This window comes from Phyllopteryx taeniolatus, chromosome 5 (assembly GCF_024500385.1).
Source record: "Phyllopteryx taeniolatus isolate TA_2022b chromosome 5, UOR_Ptae_1.2, whole genome shotgun sequence".
NCBI lineage: Eukaryota > Metazoa > Chordata > Actinopteri > Syngnathiformes > Syngnathidae > Phyllopteryx > Phyllopteryx taeniolatus.
This window is the reverse complement of record NC_084506.1, coordinates 1,336,422-1,361,358: the sequence shown is the minus strand read 5'-3', so window position 1 is coordinate 1,361,358 and position 24,937 is coordinate 1,336,422. Positions and strand designations below refer to the sequence as shown.

General features: G+C 40.9%; 1 protein-coding gene across 1 annotated transcript; it reads left to right on the top strand.

Annotated features, from left to right (window-relative positions):
• The first annotated feature begins 1 nt into the window (after window position 1).
• Window positions 2-22,738, top strand: dnaaf4 (dynein axonemal assembly factor 4). Its single transcript, XM_061774590.1, has 9 exons — window positions 2-1,177; window positions 1,992-2,139; window positions 7,433-7,566; window positions 8,415-8,631; window positions 12,449-12,594; window positions 12,709-12,818; window positions 12,913-13,066; window positions 19,645-19,750; window positions 21,360-22,738. Exons 1-9 carry the CDS (start codon window positions 1,016-1,018, stop codon window positions 21,461-21,463), a joined length of 1,281 nt encoding a protein of 426 aa, XP_061630574.1. The 5' UTR covers window positions 2-1,015; the 3' UTR covers window positions 21,464-22,738.
• Window positions 22,739-24,937: the final 2,199 nt, after the last annotated feature.

The following is a 24,937-nucleotide window of genomic DNA, read 5'->3' as shown; positions in this document are numbered from 1 at the left end:
TTACCATTACACAGCAAATTGAGGGATAACTAGTTTTGAAGGGTAATAGTTTGTTTAAGTTACTGTAGAAGAACGGTTTGGTAACAGAAAAATTCAATATCTCATCATTATTGTTTATTATTATGACAATTTTGAATTTGGCTACAGATCTTAGCAAAAATCGCAGAAGTTGACGAGCATGATTTGCTTTCAAGGGCCACATAAAAGGATGTGGCGGGCCGCATCTGGCCCCAGGGCCTTGAGTCTGACACCAATGCTTTTACACCATAGATGTTGCTCAGCAGCAGCTCAGCTGAGTACCAAAACCACAACAAAACGTTCGTGCACGAATTTATAAGTTACATTACATAAATTCATGAGATGGCATGAATTATATGTTATACGTATACGTCAACTTTCACTCATTCATTTTCCGTACCGCGTTATCCTCACTAGGGTTTTATCCTCACAGCTTTTTTATTAACGTTAATTAATTTTCTTTAAGGGATGGAAATTGATCTGTATGTCGCTAAACGGGATCAATGAAATACTTTTTTGTTTGGATTTTCTATCTTTTCGGATAGAAATGTACTATAACCACGCATACAACCTGGCTGTTGTATTCCAAATGTCTTCCAAGCAACAGCGTACTCGACAAGGGTTCATGTACTTCATACTCGCGTTCCGCATTCCGTCATATTCGACGTATGACGTCACCCCTGAAGGTTTACTAAATGTTATCAAGTAATGCTATGCTCGACATTGAAATATCCGAGCACAGAAATACGACAAAACGCGCTTGTAACTGCCGTCGTTCATTTCCCCCCGACTATCGTGTCTCCGACGTACTTGAAGGCAACATTTAGGAGTCCGTGGTCTCCATAGCGACGAGACTCTGTCGTACAATTTCCGTTTGCCTCTTGCAAAGTCGTCTTGAATTGTGAATTAAGCGTGGCTTGAAAGTTTGATTTCGACAGCAACTGCGAATACATAACCAGAAATATCAACTCATCATTTCCGTGCAACGACAGTGTTTATGTTGAATCTGTGTACTGTATTGTACTCGCAGGCCCCTATCGAGATGCCTTTGCTCGTGACGGACCACACGTGGACACAGACACTGTCAACGGTCTTCATCAGCGTGCCTCTCAAAGGAGCCAAGAAGGTGGACATTGTGTCGTCAGACGAGTACCTGAAGGTAACTCACTCCATTCAGCTAAACAGAGCTCAATGGCTTTTCCCTTAACTGATCCACGCACACCTTACATCGACTTTAAACTATTATGCATTGCACCAATTAACTTAGTGAGCTTTATTTTTATTTTTTAAATAATAACAAAAAAATAATAATCCTGCCTGTAAGTATAAACTATGAATCTGATATATCGGTGAGGGAGAATATTCAAAGTCCACAGCTGGAGCTGAGATTTGAACCAATGACCTCAGAATTAGAAGGCTCACGTGAGTTTGACATGGGACACGTGACACTGAGTACCGTAATTTCAACCCACCGTATGTGTCATGCATATTGAAGAATTGTCAATAAAAATACCTTGGACCTACAAGTTGCTGGTGAAAGCTGAGATCGCCGAAAGAAACGTTTTTGCAGTATCTTAACATGTTACCTTTAATCAAAAGCAAGACGTTGACTTAAAATTGAAAGACAGATGATTCTTGAGCCAAAAACATTTAGAGGTCGGAAATACTGGATTTGAGCACCTGCTCTTAAGAATCATACCGTCCTAACCACACCGTTTCAAATGACAGAGGTACTGATGTGCAAACGGGTTATCCGATCTGGATAAAGAGACAAAAGACCAAATAGAACCATCTAGCAGATTAAAATAAAAATGTAACCTCATATATTTGTGTACTGCAAATTAGATGATGCCGTTACTGAATATTTATTATTAGAAAATAAAACCATTAATCATTTGATTTCCATAGTTTGTTTTCAAGTAATATCTATTTTATCATATTATTTTGATTTTATTATTATTATTTTTTAATAGGTTCATTTCCCACCATTTCTGTTGGAAGTGTTCCCGTCTGAACTTGTTGATGATGACCAAAGCTCAGCAAAGATTGGAAACGGCGTCGCAGTCATCAGTTTGTCAAAGAGGACCAACAAACTGTGGGAGCATTTGGCAATAAGCACATGTAAGATTGCATGTCTCACTGTCATACTTTTTAACCTTATATGGTAGAAAGTGTAACGTAGTACTGTATCTGAACTAGATAGATAGATACTTTATTCATCACATAAGAATGAGTCAGCCAGGAGTTAAACCTATAATCTTGTGATTTATGCTTGTGACGCTAAAGTGACAAAGTTATAACCAGCAATTTTTTTTTTTTTTTTACCAAATTGTTAACTACGTGCCATTTTTTGTTGTTGTTGTTGACTACCTAAAACGCCCTTAATATATTTCTTGCTGCTAATTGTTTTATACAACTAAAATAACCTCTGGTTGAATTGACCCCTGATAACAGATTTTTTTTTGTTGATTGGGTATACTGAGAAAATTGTTACCACAGCATCGGCTATTTCATCAACTAGACAGAGGCTTACTAAACTCAGAACACACACAAAACAAAACCAAGAGTGGAATTTTTGTTATATTTAATGACATCTACAAGGGATCTAGAGGGAAACACACAAAGGGGGTCTAACTAAAGAAAGAAAATAGGCGTACAAAAAGAGAAATAGAACATCGTCTGTTGGACTAAAGTTGAAAATGTGAGCGTTTAATGCTCCAGTGCGGACAGGAGAGGGAGAGGACAAAGTTGGGATTTTGTGTGAAGCTAGTAATTTCCCCGAAGTTATTAGGCACTAATATTGTACAAGCGTGCAAACACTTGCAGTGTCTACTCACGAACGTAGATCAGCTGGTCTCTGGGAGTGGTCTATCTGGGCGTGTCTCAGGAGGCGAGGAGGTAGGTTTGGTTAAAGAAAAAGATGCACAAAAAGGAAACAAAAACAAAAGAGGTTGAAGAAGAAAAATTGTTGTTCATCACGCCTCGTTGGCAGAATATGACCGCCTCTCTTCCTGCCTTTTTAGGGACTCGCTAACAATTTCAGAGCAATCACGCTGGGCTGGAAGCGTACCTGATACTTTAGTAGCACCTGCGCTGATTGCCTACCAGTGGCCCACGAAGAGGCTGGGAAGCCGAGTCTCCATCCCCAAGGCCCGCGGTTACCGAGCCGTGTGTCCGAACAAAGAAAGGAGAGCAAATTATGGTGGAAAATAAGTATTTGGTCACTTACAAACAAGCAAGATTTCTGGCTCTCACAGACCTGTAACTTCTTCTTGAAGAGTCTCCTCTGTCCTTCACTCGTTACCTGTATTAATGGCACCGGTTTGAACTCGTTATCAATATAAAAGACAGCTGTACACAACCTCAATCAGTCAAACTCCAAACTTCACTATGGCCAAGACCAAAGAGCTGTCAAAGGACACCAGAAACAAAATTGTAGACCTGCACCAGGCTGGGAAAACTGAATCTGCAATAGGTAGCCAGCCTGGTGTGAAGAAATCAACTGTGGGAGCAATTATTAGAAAATGGAAGACATACAAGACCACTGATAATCTCCTTCGCTCTGGGGCTCCACGCAAGATCTCACCCCGTGGGGTCAAAATGATCACAAGAACAGAGAGCAAAAATCCCAGATCCATACAGGGGGACCTAGTAAATAACCTGCAGAGAGCTGGGACCAAAGTAACAAAGGCTACCATCACTAATACCCTACGCCGCCAGGGACTCAAATCCTGCAGTGCCAGACGTGTCCCCCTGCTTAAGCCAGTACATGTCCAGGCCCGTCTGAAGTTTGCTGCAGACCATTGGGATGATCCAGAAGAGGATTAGGAGAATGTCATATCGTAAATGAAACCAAAATATAATTTTTTGATAAAAACTCAAGTCGTCGTGTTTGGAGAAGAAAAATGCTGAGTTGCATCCAAAGAACACCATACCTATGTCATGAACGGAACAGAGGACAGGACCCAAAATGCACGACTCTAATACAGATGGACAGTTTCAAAAAAGAGAGGTTTAATATATGAGCAGAGGTCAGTACACAGGCAGGCAATCCGAAAAGGCAACAGTATCCAAAAAACGTGTGGCAAAGAGGCAAGGTCAATAATCAGAACAGGGTCTAGTCTTACTATGAGTCGGTGACGTGGAAACAAGGACTGCTGGAACGTGACAACAAGGTACAACGAACTGGCGACCAGAAAGAATGAGACAGGAGGTTAAATGCATGGGATAATTAGGGTAAACGAGGCACAGATGGGGAAGATGCTCTCATGAGCCGGTGTGTACGAAACAGGGGTAAAACAACAACCAGAACACACACCCATGACAACCTACTGTGAAGCATGGGGGTGGAAACATCATGCTTTGGGGCTGTTTTTCTGCAAAGGGACCAGGACAACTGATCGACTAAAGGAAAGAATGAATGGGGCCATGTATCGTGAGATTTTGAGTGAAAACCTTCTTCCATCAGCAAGGGCATTGAAAATGAAACATGGCTGGGTCTTTCAGCATGACGACGATCCCAAACACACCGCCCGGGCAACGAAGGAGTGGCTTTGTCAGAAGCATTTCAAGGTCCGAGAGTGGCCTAGCCAGTCTCCAGATCTCAACCCCATAGAAAATCTGTGTTGCCCAGCGACAGCCCCAAAACATCACTGCTCTAGAGGAGATCTGCATGGAGGATTGGGCCAAAATACCAGCAACAGTGTGTGAAAACCTTGTGAAGACTTACGGAAAACGTTTGACATTTGTCAACAAAGGGTATATAACAAAGTATTGAGATGAACATTTGTTATTGACCAAATACTTATTTTCCACCATAATTTGTGAATAAATTCTTTAAAAATGACACAGATTTTTTTTTTTTTCTCATTTTGTCTCTCATAGGTGAGGTATATGTGTGATGAAAATTACAGGCCTCTCATCTTTTTTAAGTGGGAGAACTTGCACATTTGGTGGCTGATACTTTTTTTGCCCCACTGTACCTTGGGTGTGTGTGCTCCCGCAGCTCCCCACCTCTGACCAATCACGTGCAGGCTCTCTTTAAAAGGGGGTCGAAGCAGATATCCGTTTTGTTCCTAAATACATTAAATATGTTTGAAGATTAGTGCTGAAAACATGCAAAGATATAATAATATAGTGTTGAATTTTTGATAGGCGGCACGGTGGGCGACTGGTTAGAGCGTCTGCCTCACAGTTCTGAGGACCCGGGTTCAATACCCGGCCCCACCTGTGTGGAGTTTGCATGTTCTCCCCGTGCCTGCGTGGGTTTTCTCCGGGCACTCCGGTTTCCTCCCACATCCCAAAAACATGCATTCATTGGAGACTCTAAATTGCCCGTAGGTGTGAATGTGAGTGCGGATGGTTGTTTGTTTCTATGTGCCCTGCGATTGGCTGGCAACCAGTTCAGGGTGTACCCCGCCTCCTGCCCGATGACAGCTGGGATAGGCTCCAGCACGCCCGCGACCCTAGTGAGGAGAAGCGGCTCAGAAAATAGATGGATGGATGGATGAATTTTTGATATATAGCTTACGCATCGTTTTCACCGTTTTAATTTTCCTGGCTTCCTAGGCTTTGTTTTGTCATTTTAATGAAATCTTTGCAGAGAGAGACAGTCAGGGAGGAATTTTGCAGTTGCTTCGCGCCTCTTCCCGTCTCGGAAGACCATGCAAGAACAAATGCACGGTTACACTAAAATGGAAGGGAGTCAAGGACAAAGGGCCTATTTACACAGTTATCTTATCCTTTCCAAAAAAGCTGGGACAGGGTGATGTTTACCATTGTGTTACATCACCTTTTCTTTTAACAACATTCAATAAACGTTTGGGTACTGAGGACATTAATTGTTGAAGCTTTGTAGGTGGAATTCTTTCCCATTCTTGATTGATGTACAGCTTCAGCTGTTCAACAGTCTGGGGTCTCTGTCGTCGTATTTTGCGCTTCATAATGTGCCACACATTTTTAATGAGAGACAGGTCTGGACTGCAGGCAGGCCAGTCTAGTACCCACACTCTTTTACTACAAAGCCACGCTGTTGTAACATGTGCAGAATGTGGTTTGGCATTGTCTTGCTGAAATAAGCAGGGGCGTCCATGAAAAAGACGTTGCTTGGATGGCAGCATATGTTTCTCCAAAACCTGTATGTACCTTTCAGCATTAATGGTGCCTTCACAGATGTGTAAGTTACCCATGCCATTGGCACTAACACAGCCCCATACCATCACAGATGCTGGCTTTTGAACTTTGTGTCCATAACAGTCCGGATGGTTCTTTTCCTCTTTGGCCAGGAGGACACGACGTCCAAAACAATTTGAAATGTGGACTCGTTGGATCACAAAACACTTTTCCACTTTGCATCAGTCCATCTTAGATGAGCCCGGCTGGGCCCAGAGAAGCCGGCGACGTTTCTGGGTGTTGTTGATAAATGGCTTTTGCTTTGCATAGTAGAGTTTCAAGTTGCACTTACGGTTGTCGCGACGAACTGTATTTACTGACATTGGTTTTATGAAGTGTTCCTGAGCCCATGTGGTGATATCCTTTACACATTGATGTCGGTTTTTGATGCAGTGCCGCCTGAGGGATCGAAGGTCACGGGCATTCAATGTTGGTTTTCGGCCTTGCCGCTTACATGCAGCGATTTCTCCAGATTCTCTGAACATTTTGATGATATCATGGACCGTAGATGATGAAATCCCTAAATTCCTTGCAATTGTACGTTGAGGAACATTGACCTTAAACTAGTCGACTATTTTCTCACGCACTTGTTCAAAAAGAGGTGAACCTCGCCCCCTCTTTGCTTGGGAATGACTGAGCAATTCAGGGAAGCTCCTTTTATACCCAATCATGGCACCCACCTGTTCCCATTTAGCCTGTTCACCTGTGGGATGTTCCAAATGGGTGTTTGATGAGCATTCCTCAACTTTCTCTGTCTTTTTTGCCACCGATCCCAGCTTTTTTGGAACGTGTTGCAACCATAAAATTCTAAGTTAATGATTATTTGTTAAAAAATATCAAGTTTATCAGTTTGAACATTCAATGTCGTTGTAGTGTATCCAATTAAATATAGGTTAAACATTATTTGCAGATAATTGTATTCTGTTTTTATTTATGTTTAACACAACGTCCCAACTTCATTGGAATTGGGGTTGTCGAAAAAGTTTTAGTTCTTGGAGTCCAGCTCACGAAAAATGGGAGCAAAAAAAAACGTTTTGTGTTTATACTGTATTTTTGTTCAGTGTATGTATTGAAGAGAAGAAACGAGTCAACTTTATTTTTTCATTTTGCATTTATTAAATAAAACAGGTACATTTTAGGATTAGGAGGTCAAATGTATTTGCAAATTCTCTGATATGACTATAACTTAAAAACCATCTCATTTATTTAGTGATATCAATTTTCTGTCTGCACTGTATTTCAGATGATAAAGAAACGAAAAGGGAGATCCGAGAGAGAGCTCTGTCCAAAATGCAGGAAAAGCTTGCTGCTGAGGCCAAAAACAGATCGGAAAAAAAGCATAATGACAAGAAATATACTCTGAAGACAATGATGAACGTAAGAAACCCTTTAGTTCTTTAAATAACATTTATTTTTTTTTAATCTTCATTGATGTCACCAAAGAGGCCCTGAGGCATTAGATTCCATACTGATTGTATGCCTAGTGACGAGAACAAAGCAATGTTTTGGCACAATCTTGTGGCATCGTGGTACCAAGGAACTACGTTGAAATGAGTTGATGAGCTTCATTTAGCCAAAAGTTGTACTTTGCTGCCATCTTGGTGCTGAGGAACTATGTTCAAGTGACATGAGGGGTTTCATTTAGAGAAAAGTAATGTTTTACCGCCCTCTTGTCGTGTCAAGAATTTGCAGATTTTCGCTATTCGCGGCGGAGCTCTTGTCCCCACCCACTGTGAATAGCGGGGGAACATTGTATGCACCTTCATCCAGCTCTCACCAAAATTGCCCATGCACTACTTTCATGTCAGAGCAGAGCCATAATTTAACACCGTTAAGCTGTTAGAGCTTCACACATTCAAATCATTAGATGCATGGCAACATCAGCGTAATAGTGACAATTGCTCTCAAGATAAAGAGGGCGTTGAACTTCACATTCCGCTCACACACATTCAACATTCTGTTACAAATCAGATACTACTATGACTCAGAAGGTGACAAAATCGTGAGTCGACTTCACCCTGCATTGCAATTTTACACGCAAAGCAGCAAAACGGGAAAAGCAATCATAATGCCAGTTTATATGGCCATTGTGAAAGCACCTAAAGTTTAGTGGACAATGATTTTGTATTTTTTTATTTTTTTCCTGTATCAGTCCTAGTTTACTCTTATTAAACAGTAATGATGTCTTGGCACAGTCCTTTATAACCATGTTTATCTGGTGATAGATTGAAAGTGAAGAACAAGAAAGAATCCAGAAGATAAAGGATGCTGAACGAGAGAGAACCACGGTTGAAATCGAAGCATGGCAGCTGAAGGAGACCAAAAAAGCTGAGGAAGAAGCGCGACTCAAACTCCAAAGTCAGACCAATAATTCAAAAGAAGTTAAAGCTGTGAAACAGAATTGTGAGAATGGCGGGTCAGGTGGAATAAATGTCAAATTTGGTGAGTAATATCCAGTTGGTATGTTGCATATGCTTTATGTTATAGTCAGTTTTGGGAGTAACTGCAAACCCCAATGCCAATGCAGTTAGGAAGTTGTGTAAAATGTAAATAAAAACAGAATACAATGGTTTGCAAATCCTTCACAACCTACATTAAATGTAACTCACTCCAAAAACATTAGATTTTCAAACTGATGAATGTTATTATTTTTTTTGCAAATATTCCCTCATTTTGAATTTGATGCTTGCAACACATTGCAAAAAGCTGGGACAGGGGCAACAAAAGCCTGGAAAAGTTGAGGAATGCTCAAAACACACTTGTTTGGAACATTCCCCAGGTGAACAGGTTACTTGGAAACAGGTGGGTGTCATGAATGGGTATAAAAGGAGCATCCCCAAAAGACTCAGTTGTTTACAAGCAAGGATGGGGTGAGGTTCACCACTTTGTGAACAACTGCATGAGTAAGTAGTCCAATTGTTTAAGAACAACATTTCTCAATGTACAATTGCAAGGAATTTAGGGATTTCATCATTGATGGTCCATAATATCAGCAAAAGATTCAGAGAATCTGGAGAAATATCTGCACCTAAGTGGCAAGGCTGAAAACCAACATTGAATACCCTTCAATCTTTCAGGCAGCACTGCATTAAAACATTCTAAACCAGCATCATTGTGTAAAGGGTCAGAAACAATTCAGAAAATCATTGTCATTTAACACAGTTCGGCGCTACATCTACAAATGCAAGTTAAAACTCTACCATGCAAAGCCATATATCAACACCAAGAAACGCCGCCGGCTTCTCTGTACCCGAGCTCATCTGAGATGGACTGACGCAAAGTGCAAAAGTGTGCTGGGGTCTGACGAGTCCACATTTTAAATTGTATTTGGAAATCATGGACGTTCTGTCCTCTTGGCAAGAGGGACAAAAAGGACCATGGGGATTGTTATCAGCACAAACTTCAAAAGCCAGCATCTGTGATGGTATGGGTGTGTGTTAGTGCCCATGGCCTTGCACATCTGTGAAGGCACCATAAATGTTGAACGATACATAGAGGTTTTGGAGCAACATATGCTGCCATCCAAGCAACATCTTGTTCAGGGACGTCCCTGCTTACAGTGGGTACGGAAAGTAATTTTTCACTCTTTGTTATATTGCAGCCATTTGCTAAAATCATGGCATGGTGGCCGACTGGTTAGAGCAACTGCCTCACAGTTCTGAGGTCTGGGGTTCAATCCCTGACCCCGCCTGTGTGGAGTTTGCATGTTCTCCCCGTCCCTGCGTGGGTTTTCTCCGGGCACTCCGGTTTCCTCCCACATCCCAAAAACATGCTTGGTAGGTTAATCGAAGACTCTAAATTGCCCGTAGGTGTGAATGTGAGTGCGAATGGTCGTTTGTTTATATGTGCCCTGCGATTGGCTGGCAACCAGTTCAGGGTGTACCCCGCCTCCTGCCCGATGATAGCTGGGATTGGCTCCAGTACTCCCGCGACCCTTGTGAGGATAAGCGGCTCAGGAAATGGATGCTAAAATCATTTAAGTATTTTTTTCATCATTAATGTACACACAGCACCTTTTGCAGATTTATTAAAAAAGAAAAACTGAAATATCACACTGCCATAAGTATTCAGACCCTTTGTTGTGACACTCATATATTTAACTCAGGTGCTGTCCATTTCTTCTGATCATCCTTGAGATGGTTTTACACCTTCATTGGAGTCCAGCTGTGTTTGATTATACTGATTGGACTTGATTAGGAAAGCCACACACCTGTCTATATAAGACCTTACAGCTCACAGTGCATCTCTGAGGAAATGACAATCATGAGGTCCAAGGGACTGCCTGAAAAGCTCAGAGACAGAATTGTGGCAAGGCACACATCTGACCAAGTCTACAAAAAAACATTCTGCTGCACTTAAGGTTCCTAAGACCACAGTGGCCTCCATAATCCTTACATGGAAGACGTTTGGTACGACCAGAACCCTTCCTAGACCTGGCCATCCGGCCAAACTGACCAATCAGGGAAGAAGAGCCTTGGTGAGAGAGGTAAAGAAGAACCCAAAGATCACTGTGGCTGAGCTCCAGAGATGCAGTCGGGAGATGGGAGAAAGTTCTAGAAAGTCAACCATAAACTGCATGCCCTAGACCAGTCAGGGCTTTATGGCAGAGTGGCCCAACGGAAGCCTCTCCTCAGTGTAAGACATATGAAAGCCCGCATGGAGTTTGCTAAAAAAAAAAAAAAAAAAAAAAAAAACACCTGAAGGACACAGCTAAAATACCGAAGGAGTGGCTTCAGAACAACTCCGTGACTGTTCTTGAATGGCCCCGCCAGAGCCCTGACTTACACCCAATTGAGAATTGAAATTGAAAATGGCTGTCCACCAACCTTCACCATCCAACCTGCCAGAACTGGTGAAGATCTGCAAGGAGGAATGGTAGAGGATCCCCAAATCCAGGTGTGAAAAACTTGTTGCATCATTCCCAAAAAGACTCATGGCTGTATTAGCTCAAAAGGATGCTTCGACTAAATACTGAGCAAAGGCTCTGAATACTTATGGCTGTGTGATATTTTTTTTCTTTTTTAATAAGTTGCAAAAATTTCAAGAATTCCGGGGGTTTTTTTTCCTGTCAATATGGGGTGCTCTGTGTACAGTAATGAAGAATTTTTTAAAAAAATCATTTTAGCAAATGGCTGCAATGTAACAAAGAGTGAAACATTTAAGGGGGTCTGAATACTTTCCGTACCCACTGTATTTCAGCAAGACAACGCCAAGCCATATTCTGCATGTCTTACAGCAGAGTGGCTTCATAGTGAGAGTGCAAGTACTGTCAGCAGTCCAGACCTGTCTCCCCTTGGAAATGTGTGGCACATTACGAAGCCCAAAACACGACAACAGAGACCCCGGACTGTTGAGCAACTGAATCTGTACATCAAGCAAGAATGGGAAAGAATTCCACCTACAAAGCTTCAACAATCAGTGCCCTCAGTTCCCAAACACAATTGAATAATATTAATAAAATGAAAGGTGATGTAACACAGTGGTAAACATGCCCCTGTCCCAGCTTTGCAGGCATCAAATTCAAAATGAGTGACTATTTGAAAAAAATAAAAATAAAAGACCTATAGTTTATCAGTTTGAACGTTAAATAGCTTGTTTTTGTAGAATATGTTTTGGCAAGTCTTTTTCTGACAGAATTAGTAAGGAATCAATCTTGTCTTTGTGGGGTTTTATTACAAAAAAAGGAAAGAAAAGTCTGCAAAAAGAGGAAAAGGTACAAGTCTTACGAGTTGTCACCCCTTGATTGGGCCTCATTCACTAACCGTGCATACGCACAGATCAGGTTTATTATTTGTGTAAACAACAAATATGTTAATTAAAGCATAATCTATGGTTTTAATACACTTTTTTTTAGAGGAAACAACAGAATTAGTTGTATTTGAGAAAGTAATTTAAATAGCTACACTACTATTACCTGTTCAACAGGGTAACTTGTAATTGTAACCAAGTACATTTCAAAAGTAATAGTAATACAGTGCTAAACATTGATGAGTACGCTCCCTGCTTGGCAAAGTAAGCTTTTTATCAATTTCCCAGTGAACATATGAGCTTTATGGAACATTAGATTTTTTTTTATATACATTTTTGTGTGTGCACGTTGGCAAATTTGCAATCAATGGCCAACATTTGTGGGAACATTTTGTTGTAATATGCCATAGAAATTTTGATTGTAAAAGGAAACCTCGAGGTTTTCTGACTACAATATTCAGGTGTTTTCTTTTATGTTGAGCCCTGTACATAGTTGTACTCATGCATTTAGATACAAGAAATGTCAGCAAAGTAGAGAGAAAGACAAAGCAGAAGGATCTTCCGGCACCGAGAGTTCCGGGAAACATCGAGGTCTCCTTCACTCCTCGAGTTTTCCCCACAGCCCTCAGAGAGTCGCGAGTTGAGGAGGAAGAAGAGGTAACATTTGAGTCCATATGTAATAATGTCCAAGCCCCAGCAATTAATGCAAAACAAGGAATAATAAAGAATAAATAATTGCACCCAACACTTGTACCGCTTTGCTAACCACAGTGGCTGAAAAAACAAGCCGAGGCCAGGCGTGTAATCAATGCAGATATTGAAGAGCTGAAGTACTTAAGGGAGGAGGAGAAGAATCCCGACTGGTTGAAAGAGAAAGGAAAGTGAGTGAAGTTTGCTCTCATCATCATTACTAACTGGGTCCAGATTCATGCTGAATGAGACCACTCATTTTTGGTTTTGTTTGTTTCCCCCAAGCGACTGTTTTGTAGCTGGAAACTACTTGAGCGCTTTGAACGCCTACAACCTGGCTATCAGACTCAATAGAAAGATCCCAGCTCTGTTTTCAAACAGGGCTGCATGTCATCTCAAGTTACGGAACTTTCACAAAGCCATTGAGGACTCCTCTCAGGTCAGACTATTTGGAACGCTATAAGGCTGACACTAATTTGGTGGGATTTTAGTAGAAAGACCATTAAAAAATAGACACTAAAATCACATTCAGGCCTTTTTGAAGGCAGCACCTGAACACCATAATTTTATTAAAATAAACTTTGTTTCAGACAACTAAAAATTTCCCTTTAGAATATTTTTTTTCTTAGAAACAATTATGGCCTTCTGATGCATAACTACTCCCAATAATTCAAAAACTCATATTGGTAAAATTAATTGATTTTCAAGAGGAAATTCAGTCAGCCATGTCTTTAACATTATTGATCAAATTAGATGAAAAGGACTCATAAACTTATTTGTTCCCACCCCTTTCAGATACTACGACCATATAATACAATATAACATTCTATCCAAAGTACAATATACAATACACATTCCTATTCCTATCCTATGTGTACATACAGTATATATTTATGCATAATATACTAGTCAGTATTGCTACAACTCATTAAACAAGCCCTTCTTCTTCAAAATATGTATTTTTTATTTCTTTTTTAACTGGTGTATGTTTGGACATTGTTGAAGGTCCATATTCATCCATCCATCCATTTTCTTTACCGCTTATCCTCACTAGGGTCGCGGGCGTGCTGGAGCCAAACCCAGCTATCTTCGGGCAGGAGGCGGGGTACACCCTGAACTGGTCGCCAGCCAATCGCAGGGCACACAGAAACAAAACAACCATTCGCACTCACATTCACACTTACGGGCAATTTCGAGTCTTCAATTAACCTACCACGCATGTTTTTGGGATGTGGGAGGAAACCGGAGTGCCCGGAGAAAACCCATGCAGGATTTGAAACCCAGTCCCCAGAACTGTGAGGCAGACGCTCTAACCAGTCGGCCACCGTGCTGGCGGTCTGTATTCAGTCTGTTCCAAATTTTCTAAATTTCACCCCACATACAGATTTTCATTGACGTTCGTGAGTAATTTGTCTTTAAATTAAATTTCCCCTTAAATTATAGCCACCCACTCTCAGCAAACAAACATTTTGGACATTTCCCGGCAGCAGATTATGTCTTGCTTTATAGATTGGTTGGACAAATTTAAATTCCACAAGATCAAAAAATAATAATTTTTTAAGAGTACAGGAACAATGCATATATGTGGTGAAGAAATTCGACATTATGGACTGTTTTTTTTGTTTGTTCTTGTAAGTGTTTCCCCAAACCTCTGAACAATCATTTAAATAATGCCACACTTGAGAACAGTACAGATTATGCAATGATTTCTGGTTAAGAAAATGTTTTTGGAGAGTTTAGATCCGATCTACGGTATTCAATGTGAAGTTTCCAGTGGCTTTTATTATCAACAATATTGTCTGTTTACATTTGAAAATCAGAATTTTTTTACTAAGTGTTTCTAGTCAGGATAAGCGGTTATTTTTTGTGTTAAAAGGAAATATATTGACTCTTTAATGTAAGTTATAATGTTACTGTGATGATAAATGTGGAAATATAGAAAACGGATGGATGCATAATAGTCCATCCATCCATTTTCTGAGCCGCTTCTCCTCACTAGGGTCGCGGGCGTGCTGGAGCCTATCCCAGCTGTCATCGGGCAGGAGGCGGGGTACACCCTGAACTGGTTGCCAGCCAATCGCAGGGCACATAGGAACAAACAACCATTCGCACTCACAGTCATGCCTACGGGCAATTTAGAGTCTCCAATTCATGCATGTTTTTGGGATGTGGGAGGAAACCGGAGTACCCGGAGAAAACCCACGCAGGCACGGGGAGAACATGCAAACTCCACACAGGCGGGGCCGGGGATTGAACCCAGATCCTCAGAACTGTGAGGCTGACGCTCTAACCAGTCGTCCACCGTGCCGCCAGATGCATAATAGTAAATACAGGTATTTAATCCATGTCTATAATAAACAGATCCTGAAATGTAGTTATGTGTTATTTTTTTCTAAAGAGCACTAATGTTTGTATTTAGCTGATTTTGATTAATAATTTGAATATTAAATGATTTATATCAAATTTAACTGCTAATAATGGCAATTACTGCAGATGGACTAGCAGAAAAGATTTCACTTCATACTGCTTTCGCAGCCCTATATCAGTAGTTTGAGAAAAGTTATCAAAGCAACTAACAAGAGTCAGAGTACAATCGTGTACGACAGGGGAATTTATTTTTTTGTTTGGTGGTGGTATGCAATATAATCAAGTCATAATTCCAAGACTTTGAGTGTAAAACAGTTGGCACCAAATGAATGAGGCATCTTTGCCGATCGTTCCAACTTGCCACATTCAATACTATACATTGGGTACGGAAAGTTTTCAGAACCCCTTTTCACTCTTTTTTTTTATTGCAGCCATTTGCTAAAATCATTTAAGTTCATTTTTTTCCACATTAATGTTCACACAGCACCCCATATTGACAGGAAAATAAAAACAGAATTGTTGAAATTTTTGCAGATTCATTAAAAAGGAAAAACTGAAATATCACACAGCCATAAGTATTCATACCCTTGGCTCAGTATTTAGTAGAAGCACCCTTATACAGCCATGAGCCTTTTGGGGAATGATGCCACATGTTTTTCACACCTGGATTTGGGGATCGTCTGCCATTCCTCCTTGCAGATCCTCTCTAGTTCTGTCAGGTTGCATGGTGAACGGTGGGCAGCCATTTTCAAGTTTTTCCAGAGATGCTCAATTGGGTTTAAGTCAGGGCTCTGTCTGGGCCATTCAAAAACAGTCACGGAGTTGTTCTGAAGCCACTCATTTGGTATTTTAGCTGTGTGCTTAGGGTCATTGTCTTTTTTGAAGGTGAACGTTCGGCCCAGTCTGAGGTTCTAAGCACTCTGGAGATTTTCTTCCAGGATATCCCTGTACTTGGCCGCATTCATCTTTTCTTCGATTGCAACCAGTCGTCCTGTGCCTGCAGCTGAAAAACACCCCCACAGCATGATGCTGCCAACACCATACTTCACTGTTGGGACTGTATTGGACAGGTGATGAGCAGTGCCTGATTTTCTCCACACATACCGCTTAGAATTAAGGCCAAAAAGTTCTATCTTGGTCTCATCAGTCCAGAGAATCTTATTTCTCACCATCTTGGAGTCCTTAAGGTGTTTTTTTAGCAAACTCCATGTGGGATTTCATGTGTCTAGCACTGAGGAGAGGCTTCCGTCGGGCCACTCTGGTAAAGCCCCGACTGGTGGAGGGCTGCAGTGATGGTTGACTTTCTGGAACTTTCTCCCATCTCCCGAATGCATCTCTGGAGCTCAGCCACAGTGATCTTTGGGTTCTTCTTTACCTCTCTCACCAAGGCTCTTCTCCCCCGAATGCGCAGTTTGGCCGGACGGCCAGCTCTAGGAAGCGTTCTGGTCGTCCCAAACGTCTTCCATTTCAGAATTATGGAGGCCACTGTGCTCTTAGGAACCTGTTGGATTTATCTTACCCAACATTATAAAGAATAAGACACAAAAGGAATGAAGACACTGGTTTCTTTTTCTCATGAGGAGGGCGTATGGGAGATTGTTCAGATCACAGCCTCTCAACACTATCTAACCAATCTCTCCCGTCGCTCCTGCATTTATTTGAAAATAGGAGGGTTTTTCCCAGACATAATGTTCTAAACAATAAGACACAACACAAAACATTGGACCAACACCTGTCACGTCCCCGACCACATCCGATCACGTCCTTGGTCCAGGCGCCCTTCCATCGGATGATGCTGAGTCATCTTTTTGAAAGATTTTTTCCCATTTGAAAAGAATTTGGTTCAGTGTAATACTACCTAGGGTAGTCTAGAACACTGTTTTTTTTTCAGTAGGACGGTGATTCAAATTTACTTTCTGTGGTAATTCTCACTTCAACTCTTTCGAGTGGAGAATTCTTGCCTTTGCATCCACAAAAGTCCACCGTTTACTTTCCCACTGTTTTGGTATGGAATGAAAAACCTAGTGGTTTCCCATTTCCCATTTACACTCTCATTCAAACAGTTTTCATTCACACTGGCTCGTCAGAGGACTCCGCCGTCCTATACGGAATTTAACTACGTTTGTCAACAGCTCATTAGAGGACTCCGCCGTCCTATACGGAATTTAACTACGACGCCACGAAACTTTCCTAGTTTCTTTATTTTACCTGCCATTGACTAGTATTCACAGGGTTTATTAAACACGGAATTTAAGTACGTACAGGACTCCGCCGTCCTCGCGGAATTTGTGGACTCCGCCATCCTGTTTCCTAAAAAAAATTTTTTTAAATTTAACTCACCAGTCGTCTTCAATCCTGTGGATTGTCATCAACCTTCAGATCCCAGTTGAGGAGAACGAAGACCAGTCCCGTAAAGGGTCTTACTTGCCGTGGCCACGGTCTCTTAACTGGAAGTCGGCTCCACAACTGGAATCCTCGGGTGTGTTGACATCCAGCTCGAAGGACCAATTTAATGTTGGATTTATCTTACCCAACATTATAAAAAATAAGACACAAAAGGAATGAAGACACTGGTTTCTTTTTCTCATGAGGAGGGCGTATGGGAGATTGTTCAGATCACAGCCTCTCAACACGCTCTAACCAATCTCTCCCGTCGCTCCTGCATTTATTTGAAAATAGGAGGGTTTTTCCCAGACATAATGTTCTAAACAATAAGACACAACACAAAACATTGGACCAACACCTGTCACCTCCCCGACCACATCCGATCACGTCCTTGGTCCAGGTGCCCTTTCATCGGATGATGCTGAGTCATCTTTTTGAAGGCGAGACATCTAAAATCGTCCATAATACTAATGCAAGCTAAGCAAATAAATGATAACTTCTAGAATATATTTAACAGAACCTTAAGTGCAGCAGAATTATTTGTGTAACCTTGGTCAGATCTAGGCCTTGCCACAATTCTGTCTCTGAGCTCTACAGGCAGTTCATTTGACCTCATGATTCTCATTTGCCCAGACATGCACTGTGAGCTGTAAGGTCTAATATAGACACGTGTGTGGCTTTCCTAATCAAGTCCAATCAGTATAATCAAACACAGCTGGACTCCAATGAAGGTGTTAGAACCATTTTAAGGATGATCAGAACAAATGGACAGCACCTGAGTGTCACAGCAAAGGTTCTGAATACTGTGATATTTCAGTTTTTCTTTTTTTAATAAATCTGTAAAAATTTCAATCATTACTTTTTTTCTGTGGCGGCACGGTGGACGACTGGTTAGAGTTCTGAGGACCGGGGTTCAACCCGCCTGTGTGGAGTTTGCATGTTCTCCCCGTGCCTGCGTGGGTTTTCTCCGGGCACTATGGTTTCCTCCCACATCCCAAAACCATGCATGGTAGGTTAATTGACAACTCTAAATTGCCCATAGGTATGAATGTGAGTGCGAACGGTTGTGTGTTTCTATGTGCCCTGCGATTGGCTGGCAACCAGTTCAGGGTGTACCCCGCCTCCTGCCCGATGACAGCTGGGATAGGCTCCAGCACGCCCGCGACCCAAATGAGGAGAAGCGGCTCAGAAAATGGATGGATGGACTTTTTTTCTGTCAATATAGGGTGCTGTGTGTACATTAATGAGGGAAAACATAACTTAAATAATTTCCACAAATGGCTGCAATATAACAAAGAGTGAAACATTTATGGGGGGTCTGAAAACTTTCCGTACCCACTAAATATTGGCAACGTTGACTTACAATTCAGTGCTCAAGTTGAGGTCTATATATCTATATTATGTCTGTGTGTGGGTACACCTAACACAAGTACAGATACTGAGTACTGCAAGTATCAAATGAAACGCATGTGATATGCAAGATTTACATACAGTAGGAGATTTTCATGCAACTGGCATGGGATGCTTTGCAATTCAATACCCCCATTAAGAATGGGTTCTGCATATTTTCACACTTTTTGGGTTGAAATCAGTCTTAGTTTAAAAGATAAGCCCCTCATGACAAGTTGTACAGCAGAGCCCTTTTTAGTGACACATCTCGTGAAGCATCGTGTTGGAAAATAAATTGGAGGCCCAGACAAAATACTGGCACTGCCAGTCACAGACAGATTGAGATAGCCTGCAAAGTAAGCACAGTAGGTAAGATTTAGACATATGATTTGTTGATACTGGTCATAAAACTTTACACTGCCAGAGTAAAGTAATCATAGTAATGTACTGTGAGAATACTATACTTACTATACTACAGTATAATTCTACACCTATAACATGAAAAGACATTAACCTGAGGATGATGGAGGTGGCCGAAAGATGCCAGCATTGATCTTTTTTCTGTACCACGTGTTCTCATTTGGATAACAGGTAACCAGCGCCTATCCCAGCTGGCCGTTAGTGGTGTGTATATCCTGGACTGGTTGCTAGTCCATCACAGACCACACACTGATCGTCATTCTATGTTAAATAAATTATTGATATTGGAAAGAAAAACAGCACAGTAGTAGTCAGGTCCAGGCTCCTGTAGTCAAGTACCACACTAGACTCAGGTAAGGTTAGAAAAGGGGCTCTGATTAATTTTTGTATCCAATCCAGGTTTTATGATTATGCAGTGTGATGGTGGACAAGACTGAAGTAGATCATTCTCTGCAGGCTCTTGAACTGCTGACTCCAGCCGTTTCTGCCAATGCAGCTGCTCGAGCCAGAGCTCATGTGCGTCGAGGCTCTGCTTTCTGCCAGCTCCAGCTCTACGCGGAAGGTCTGAAATGCACCACACTCACAGTCTGACTTGTGTGCAGTTTATGAAAATATTGAGTGTTTTCATTAACAATCCACTAAATAGCAACTCTTTTCATCAGACTTTGATAGGATAATGTATGCAAAGTGTTCAAACTGGTCTATCTTTTTGGCAACTTGACAATTTACAGACTATAGTATCAACTATTTTATTTTATTTTTACCATACAGCAAGTCACTTCAATGGCAGTGGCTGAAGACACTAGCCTTCCATGAAAAAAAAAAAACTAGTTTTCAAGATCAAAAAATAACATAAACATCTATTTCCATCAATAATAGGGCAATGTGTGTATCATAAAAATACTACTAAATTCTGTTGAGAACAGAACTTTTAAATCAATATCAGTTAAAAGGCTGCTAAATGTGTAGTTACAATGTCGAGGAACATGGCGACAGGAGTTTCTCAGTTAACAACGAAGTTCTGAGTTGGAATGTACGGTGGACCATGACTGACCTACACTAACACAGTACAGTGAACCCTTGGTATTTGTAGAGGATAGGAACTGAGTCCTGCAGCAAATAACATAAATCTGCGAGTACTTGACCCCCCTCAAAAAGGTTTATAATTTCCTATAGATGCCACAAGATGGTGGCAAAGCACTATTTTTGTCCAAATGAAACTTTGCCATTTACTTCAACATAGGTCCTGGGTATCAAAATGCCACAAGATGGCGGTAAATCACTAGCCTATTGTTGTCTAAATGAAGCTCCTCAACATACTTCAACATAGTTTCGTGGCACCGTGCCCCAAGAGGGTGCCAAAGTAATGCTTTTATTGCTTTATCTTGAGTGTTTGCGATGGGCGGACTGCAAATATGCGGGCATTCACTGTAGTAAAGTATCATTCCTAATTATATTTGGAGGAAAAACCTTTCAAGGCCATAAATATATAATAATCAAATGAAAAACAGTATAATCTTGTGCTGCATGACGAAATATTTGTCACGTACGGAGGTTTTTGAGGACCCAAGTGCAGGGAAGCAGGGAGGCAAGGCAGGAGTGCAGGGAAACAAAGCAAACAAAGGAAAACAAGGACCATGGAAAAATGTAAATCCTAAATTAACCAAGTCCAAAATCTAACCACAAAGTAACAAAGAAACACTAGGGAACAAAGGAGAGAGGAACATGACAGGGCTAAGGAAACACGGACGATGATAACTCCTGACATTCGACATATGACATTAACATTTGACAATGAACCAACAAGGACTGAAAGAAACTAGGGAACTAAATACATATAAATTGACGAGACAACGAGGAACACCTGGACAAGACATGAGTGGCTGGAGGGAGCTGATTGGTCGACACAAGTGACGAGAACAGGTAGACACAATAACTGAATGAGCACACAAGGCAACACGGGACACAGGGAAAACATGAATCGAAACCAAACACAATCCAAATTAAAACAGAGACCATAAGTCCGAAATGCTGTACAGTATATCGTAAACCGAGAACTCCTCTCTATGGAAGTGTCTCCACATAGCCACTTACCGTTCGGACCAGTTGGTTTTGCCTGAGAAACCACCCATATGTGACTATCTATGATATTAACTCATCTGTTTTCACAGGACTACAAGAATACCAGACTGCTTTGAAGATTGACCCGAACAATGAAGGAGTGCAGACAGACGCACAAAAAATTAGGGATATCATTCAAGGCAGTGCAGAATAATAGCCTGTCCCAAAGTGAAAGCCATAATGTCAAATGCTGTCTTAGTCATTGTTTATCCAGGCATTTGAATACAATGGAACTTCCAAAGACAAACACAGTCTGTTCCAATCCCGTGATAGCGCCAAGGACCAATCAAAGAAAACCTGTATTCCATATTTAAATTATGGAATAACAGCAGTCCAATCAGAGCAAAACTTATTGACATATTAAATACGAATGAGAAATCCAGCTGTCTCTATTGACCAATAGCTTGACAAAGGACATTCTGGGCATTTCCAACCCAAATTATCTTGCAAACGCGATGAAAGGACATCATAAGTGATGAAAAAACTATAGCATGGGACCTTTAACTGACATTTTAACAATCTCAACTGTCATACAAGTACAAAGAGAAGTTAACTCCTGTGGAATAAAACTTTGAGTAAATACTCACCTTGACAATGCCTGACAGACGTACTAGAGGGTTAACAAGGTGATCGCAGAGCACTACTGTCTCTACTGGCATTTTACAGCTACTGCTGAAGTTAATACGTAAGAATGTCTGTGGGAAGGCTGACAAACTTGAGCTTTGAAGTTCCTTTGTCGGTATGCACTGTTAAAAGTATTAAGTAGTACTGTACTTCTGTACTCAACATACTTCTTACCAACAAACATCCAATTTTAACTGCACAATGTCACGCTTTCATTTGCAGTGCTTGTCTAAACCTTACCACACATAAAAATAATCAATTTCATGAAGTCAAACAATGGGTATGTTAGTGTTTATCGTGTGCTGTACTTGCATTGGCTTAAGTTCTCAAGCCTCTGATCATTGATGGTTAAACAATGTTGCATTTGTAACATTTGGTTGACTGCACGGCAAGCCCTTTGGGAATTTTTTTGTAATATTTTGTTGTAATTGATGCAAATGTTTTTTTTGTTTTTTTTTGAAACAGCATAAACAAGAAAAGTGATACATACTGTTTGAAAGTCATCTGATCTGAACACATCCGAACACCGCCAGGTGTGCACACTTCTGCAACCACATTATCTTAGCTGATTCTTTTCACTTTCGCTCTCAAAAAGATTTCTTTGTTTTTATTCAATTAAGTTGTACAGGTTATAGGTCACATTAACGATGGGAAAAAGTTTTGAAATAATTTATCTTGGTCTAATTTTTTTTTACATAAGAAAACTGGCATTTGAACTAGGGTGTGTGGACTTTTTATATGCACAGTACTTTTGACAGGTATACACTGGTCTGTATACTAAAAATAAAAGGTTCTGACTCAAGAAAAAGAAAGGCATTGGTTTGGTCTTTTTTTTTAAACATGGAAATGAATGACTGCAATTGGCCGGCCACCAAGCCAGGGTGCACCGCATCTTGCTCCAAATCAGCTGAGACGCTCCGGCTCCCACACGACCCTAATGAGTACAAGCGCTATAGAAAATAGATTGATGGAATTGAAGCAGTTTTCTTTCAGATATTTTCTCTCCTTTTCCCTTTGTTTAACCAGATAAGAGGTGGTATTGTGACTTCATGGCAAGGTTTAGATTTTAATCTCAATGAGTCCTTTAGAAATGTCTCACTGAGATAGGCTGGCAAAACAAGAATCACAGATACATATATACAGTTTAAAAAGTAAGAAAATAATTGATCATAATAGAGATTTTCCACCAAAGGGGGGCAGCAAATGACTACAAACTTGGGACTTTGCCCCTTCATGAGAGAAACGATGACTACTGAAGACAGACCAGGTACTGCTACACACGCTCACTTCTTATTCTCTTCAGATGTCGGAGAGAGTCTGCCAGGTCTCACTGCAAAATGATTGACTGCTTTGTCCAGAAAGTGGACTGTATCCCATCTGACTTGCTAGTAGCGATTGACTGCTTTGTCCAGAAAGTGGACTGTATCCCATCTGACTTGCTAGTAGCTATGCGTACAGCCTGTTGATACTTTTTTTTGTAATCCAGTACCGTATGTTTTACTTTTCAAGTGCAGTATACTTTTTAAATACAGTTGAGTTGTATTTCATTTTTTAATACTGTACATTTGCTTTTTATCTTTAAGAACTGTTGGTTTTTACACATTTATGTACATTTTTTATCTAACTTTATTTAACTTTAACTTTATTTAATACATTTTAATTGAGTCATTATTTAAGTCATTTTCTTTTTCTTTTCCTATGTTTAAACGCAGTGTTAATGTTCAAACTACAGAATATTACAGAATCTTGCAATAATATTAAATATGCTCTTTAGGAATAAAACCTCTGTCTCATGCACTTTAACTACAACTCTGGGTGGAAAAAAATAGTTACAGAGTTAAGAGTTTGCCTTGTGCAGTTTTATACCATCTACATTACACTCAGCACCTTTTTTTGCGCCTCAAGAACCCTTGCATAATTTTAAAGATGATTTCATGATAGGGCGGCACGGTGGACGACTGGTTAGAGCGTCAGCCTCACAGTTCTGAGGACCTGGGTTCAATCCCCGGCCCCGCCTGTGTGGAGTTTGCATGTTCTCCCCGTGCCTGTGTGGGTTTTCTCCGGGCACTCCGGTTTCCTCCCACATCCCAAAAACATGCATTAATTGGAGACTCTAAATTGCCCGTAGGCATGACTGTGAGTGCGAATGGTTGTTTGTTTCTATGTGCCCTGCGATTGGCTGGCAACCAGTTCAGGGTGTACCCCGCCTCCTGCCCGTTGACAGCTGGGATAGGCTCCAGCACGCCCGCGACCCTAGTGAGGAGAAGCGGCTCAGAAAATGGATGGATGGATGGATGGATTTCATGATGACGGTACAGTATTTAAAAACTGACACTTTTCTTTGTAGTAACTGGTTGTTAAGGCTGTTCTCAATGATTCATTCTTTGAATCTGAAGGATGAACTGACGTTGGGATATACTGCACAGCCAAAGAAGGTTGATGTGGCTCACCAGATACTGTACATTTAGACAGAAGTGATTTATCACTTTTATAATTGTGGCTTGTTCTGGCCCTATTGAATTCCTTATCCGTGATCTCATCTCATGCGGCATTCAAAAATCACTATGCTGGATTTTAAATGTGGGCTCCTTTTTTGTTACTGATCCAAGCCGATCCAATCCTTCGAAAGATGTGAAGTAGCACTTGAGGACCTGGACCACACACCCTGCCCTCTGTTCACAGACACAATTGAAATCTATAAACACCTCGTGAAGCCGCTGATTTTTTTTTTTTTATTCCGCTACCAATTTTGTGTTTTTCTAATCTTCTAATCAAATGTGCCGAGAGTTACCAATGGTTGAAATTCAGCATCAAAAGAATGGGGTCATTAAGAGGCTGTGATTTGTAGTGGGGCTGCATTGTGGCAGGGTAGTTGCAGTGAATGGTTGTCAGTGAATGACTTCTCAAAGCGTTTGAAAAGATAAACACAATTCCAGAGCTCGTGGACAAGCGAAAGACTTCAAGTGTTATTACAAAAGATTAATGCAGGGCCTTGGAAATGGGA

Bases quoted from the DNA above. Each gene is read 5' to 3' on its own strand.
- dnaaf4 (XM_061774590.1), top strand. From the start codon at position 1,016: ATGTTGAATCTGTGTACTGTATTGTACTCGCAGGCCCCTATCGAGATG. The intron at 12,595-12,708 runs GTAACATTTGAG...TGCTAACCACAG, and splicing joins GAGTTGAGGAGGAAGAAGAG to TGGCTGAAAAAACAAGCCGA. The intron at 13,067-19,644 runs GTCAGACTATTT...CATTCTCTGCAG, and splicing joins CCATTGAGGACTCCTCTCAG to GCTCTTGAACTGCTGACTCC.